General features: G+C 36.1%; 1 protein-coding gene across 1 annotated transcript in view; it reads left to right on the top strand.

The window, feature by feature from the left end:
* Positions 1–5151, top strand: part of SIRT1 (sirtuin 1) — a 23039-nt gene that overhangs the window by 477 nt on the left and 17411 nt on the right. Inside the window, exons 2-5 of the mRNA XM_085301630.1 lie at positions 759–822; positions 1554–1633; positions 2217–2333; positions 3774–4015. Coding sequence (XP_085157756.1) covers positions 759–822; positions 1554–1633; positions 2217–2333; positions 3774–4015 — 503 coding nt within the window. The remainder of the gene's footprint in view (positions 1–758; positions 823–1553; positions 1634–2216; positions 2334–3773; positions 4016–5151) is intronic.

Genomic DNA, 5151 nt, shown 5'->3' with positions numbered 1-5151 from the left:
ACGGCGGCGGGCGGGCGGGCGGCGGGCAGCCGTCAGGCGCGGCTCCAGCGAGGCGGCGCGGCGGGCGGCGTGTTAGCGCAGGAGGAGGCGGGCTCGCCTCTCCGGCCTGAAAACGGTTCTTTTTTTGTTGCTTTGGGTTCGTTGCTGGCAGTAACGTCTTGCTGAAAGTGAAAAATCGTAAGCCCCGTTTCCTCCTCGCAATATCTGCTGTGATAATCATTTGTATTCATGTTTCTTAGACGCTTTCATTAAAAGAAAAAAAAAAAAAGCAGCTGTCTTGCCCAGCTCTTGTGAGAAATTCTAGTCAGAGTCCTGTTTGAGATGTCAGTGAGTGGAGCACAAACCTGGACTACAGCCACGAAAAGTACCTGCTTGAGGCTTGCTGTTCAGGCAGTGTCTGTACAAGAGTACTTTGTGTTGCTGGTTTTCTTTTCTTTTTTTAAGTAATGCCTGGGAGAGACTTCTTAAATGGTAAAAGACATTACATTCTGCCAGTAAGGTCTTTGCACGCCGTTATAGATATTTTTCCTTTAACTGCTGAGTAAAGCTGTGCAGACGATTTGTGCTGCTGCCAAAGCTGCGCGGAGGGGAACAGGAGCTGGACRCTGGGTGGAACAGCCCTGCTATTCGGAAGCTTCCCCACACCAGCAGAAGAGTTGAACTAACAATGAACTCTTATAAAGAGAGCTTATTTTTCTTATTCTCTTATTTTTTCTTTTTTATGTATATATTATTATATATCTCATTTTTCCTTGTAGGAAGCCTTCTTGCTCAAGTTACTCAAGTCCTGGGGCATGTTCTGCTTTGTATTGGTTACTTCTGGCAAGAATTACCTTTATTCCTTTGAGGAATCAAGTAACTAGGCAGGAAGTGTTACAATTTAAACAGTTACTTTAGCCTGTTTATCACGTTGTTTCATGAATACAAGATAATTGGTGGCCTTTGTGATTTGTGTCCTTAATAACGTAAGCTTTAATTCTTTGCACAGAAGACATAAAGATAGTTCTATTAAAACACTTCACATTTACTGATGTGTACTAACCACTTTTTCTTCCTAACTTTTTTTCTTCATAATATAGTCACTAACTTCATGCATTATGAGATGGAATGAAAAATTACTGTAAATATGTAGATTAATAAGAAATAGTAATTGCAGAAGAACGTAACAGCACATAAAAGAAGTGAAGTTCTCTCCTCTGCTTTTTTCCATTCTAATCAGAATAAAATATGAATGCAAATTAAGAAGCAGCAAAGAATATGATGTGATCTCTGAATAAAAACTATGATGTTCTGTGGTGCTCTTTATTTAAGAGTGAAATAACCTAGCTAAAATATTATGAGGCTTTCGTTGGAAAGGTTGAAACTGCTACAGTTTTTTCAGCCTTTCCTTTTMGAGGGAAAGATTATTTGCTTCAGAGCAAAGACATTTCTCTCGTTTACTACTTTGCTTCAGAGAACATGACTGAAACTTCTATCTCTGCAAGATAAAATGGATGAGTTAAGTTTCATGCAGGTGGCAGCACATTTTCTATCATAATTGAAACAGAATAAAGGCGTGTACGCACTGTACATACTTTACCCTGTTTCAATTATGACAGAAAACGTCGTTCAGCTACTGCAGTTCAGTTCACAGGTAACAACCTAACGAATTTCTGTAGCTCAGTTGTATCTGATTGTGTATTTGTGTGGGAGTTTGGGAGGTTTTTGTTTGTTCTGGTTCTTTTAGTGTTGTGCGCTTAAAACTAGTCAAAGACTGTTCTGTAAATGGTAGGGTATTGATTTAACAATGTTCATTTTCAGAGCAAGAGCTGTGTGAAGGGAGAATTGTAGGAGAAAGGAATCACAATTTCCAAGCATTTAGAGTTATTTTAAAGATCCAAAAGCTCAGCACCCAGCACTTTGGAATGAAAAGTCACTAAGGCCAACATCCAGCACACCAAAGGCCAGCATTAATGTACTRAATCCTACAGTAATTCTAATGAATTCATGGAATGATATCTACATACCTAACAAAAAAAATRTAGGTTAGAAAATTTTAAATAGCAAAACTGCCTGCTATACTATTTGTAATTCATTGCAAGTCAACTTTAAAAAGCATACCATCTTAGGTTTTGTGATGTGTTTAAATATATATCTTTGGCAAATATACGTACTGATATGAACTGTGCCATTTAGGTCAAGTATTGTAATATGTTGGCTGTTGCGCTGTCTTGCAGATAACTTCCTTTTTAGTGATGAAATCGTAGCCAATGGTTTCCATTCCTGTGATAGTGATGAAGATGACAGAGCCTCACATGCAAGTTCTAGTGACTGGACTCCAAGACCACGTATAGGTAGAAACATATATGATGTTCTCTTAGCTTCTTTTTACTTTTGAATAGTTACTTAATTCTTCCTGGTTTTCAAATGATTTCTTTTGCTATTGCCAAAGATTTTCAATTATTACTTTCTCAGTAGCTTAGAGTTGCTGGTGGTATTGTGTGTGATGTTTTAAGGAGATTAAAAACGAATCTCTTTAAATTTACTGTATTTTTATTTAAAATGTCAGTAGCTTTTTTGTGCAGAAATCCTGCCCTGATTAAAAGTGTACACATAAACTCATTAAACTGAACAGATTTATGGCATGTTTCTAACTTATTTACTTAGCATTATTCATACTTTAAGGAACAAGAAGCTGATTCCTAGGTCATTTTAGCCAAATCAATCCATAGGGCTTACTGTCCTAAGTGTTATATCACTTCGGAAATTATTAGTTGACCTRACTATTGCACATTTAAAGTTAAGCGTGGCAGTTAGGAACTCAGTAGAAAATAGTAGATTTTGCCTTGCCCAGAGGTTAAACAAGTGCTAATGAGGTGACTGGTGGCTTTTGTGGGGAAGGGGCTTCCAGGACCTCTTTGGGTTGAAGCTTGAGGCCTTGTGTCTGACACAGGCGTGATAGTACCACAGTGATCACTTTGTCAGTATTGATAAGAATAGCAGCAAGAAAACATCTTACAGCAACACAGTATTTCACTTGAACTCTGCCCATATGTTGCTGATTCCTTGTTACAGAATCACTGCTGGTACCTTTAGGGTAAATATGTATGATACTTGTTTTCTTTGTATATTGTAATTAACCTTAGTGATAGCTGTTTGGGTCTTGCTTGTCAGTTTAGCTTCTTAAGACTTACTTTTTTTTTTCTTCTACTGCTGTATTTCTGAGATTTTTTTTTTCTTTTTTTTTCTTTTTTTTTGAAAGATTGATTTGATAGCTTTAAGAAGTCATGCTTGGAATTATGTGTAGATAATCATAATAGCAACAAAAAATCCAGCTGTTGGTAGGCTCTATTTGTCTATTTAGAGTGGTGTTTTATAATATGACTAGAAGGTATGCATATGTGTGTTGTCTCTTCAACTTATTTCCGTGTGTATGCTACAGAATATTGGAAAAATACAAAGAATGGAGTAATAAGATGGAGACAACTGTGAAAATCATGTTTCTAGATAGGTGAACTTTTAAGAGTCTCCAAGCATCTGACAAACTGTGATTTTTATCCTGACAAACTTCCTAAGAAATTGTCATGGGTTAACATAAAATAATTCAAAAAAAAAAAAATCCCAGCTCAGAATTTGCAGCAAGACATGCATGGCTTTTGATAACCAAGCCATTACACTGTATTAATAAGATGAAGTAGCGAGCATTAATAAATGGAATAGTGAGCATAATCACCTGAAATAGTTGAATGTTGATTTTTAATAATTGTATAAATATATTTAATTTTCCTTGTTAGGTCCCTACACTTTTGTTCAGCAGCATCTCATGTTGGGTACAGACCCACGGACAATTCTGAAGGACTTGTTACCAGAAACAATCCCTCCGCCTGAACTGGATGACATGACACTGTGGCAAATTGTTATAAACATTCTTTCAGAACCACCAAAAAGAAAAAAACGAAAAGATATTAATACTATTGATGATGCTGTGAAACTGTTGCAAGAATGCAAAAAGATAATGGTCTTGACTGGAGCAGGGGTATGTATTGCCACAATGACGGTATGAGAATATATAGATGATTGATAAAATTCTTATTCCATGCTTTACAGCATGTGAATAATCTTCCTCCAGGAATGTTCATGATCAAGTAACTAGCATTAGATGAGAAGAGGAGGTACAGCTGTCTGCTAGAATCACGTACACTGCAAGACTAGAATTTAAAACCAGAAATGACAAGATCTCTCTTCTTTTAAGGAAATATTCTTAAACATTTAAACTCTTAAACAATTGCTTCATATCTTTTCTAGTGTTCATGCAAAATAATTACAGAATAAAATCTCATCTACCCAATTCAGAACACTTCTGTCCTAGTCTTTTTTCTTCTGAAACAAATGTAATGTTTTTTAATGAAATCTCAATGAATCCCTTACAATAGCCTGACTGGACTAGAAGGAGTAGAAGAATATGACTTAAAAGAAAAAGGATTATAACAGGATTGTGACTGGATTTCCAGTAGACTGAACTCTGTTTTTAAGTTGTGCTGCTCTACTGTGCTAGTAAGGTTACTCACTATTCTAGTAAACAAAATTTGTGAACAGGTATACATTTGCAGATATACATTTGCATTGTTCTACATCTATGAACCTGATCATGGTACAAAAGTCAATTGTTCATCTATGGATAGCGTGACGTTATTCAGAAAAGGTGAATAATCCAAATCAGACCAGTTGTCAGAAAAGCACTGCTACTTCTATTACCCAATCTTGCTCATTCTATAACTGCTATCATACACCTGTTTCTCCTCCTCTTCTTGTAGTATTTTTGGATAGTTTGGGACAATAAGTTACAGTCTTATCAAACACTACAGTGCTTTGCTTAGTTTGTTGATCAAAAAGGTTTTATTCATTAAAAGTAAGAATCTATTCTGTTATTGTATTAGCATGTTAAATATCAGCCCCTTTGTCCAATGCTAAGTTAGCAGATCAGTGAATGCTTCCTAATTCAAATTTAATGCAGCACCATTTTAAATCTGTGTGTGCGTGTTACAGAACTTCCAGTACTAAAAGTAAGTTTTGGTGTCCTGTTACTGCTTTTATGGATTGTACTAAGGATTTTATTTTTTTTTAATTGGGTTGTCAAACTTTGTTTCACCTGCTTGTTACTTGGAAAATGGT

The sequence above is a fragment of the Rhea americana genome, unplaced genomic scaffold, assembly GCF_003343005.1.
Source record: "Rhea americana isolate MKP2758 unplaced genomic scaffold, rheAme1 scaffold_179, whole genome shotgun sequence".
NCBI classification, from domain to species: domain Eukaryota; kingdom Metazoa; phylum Chordata; class Aves; order Rheiformes; family Rheidae; genus Rhea; species Rhea americana.
Note: the sequence above shows the minus strand (reverse complement) of the source record. Positions and strands in the feature narration are given on the sequence as shown.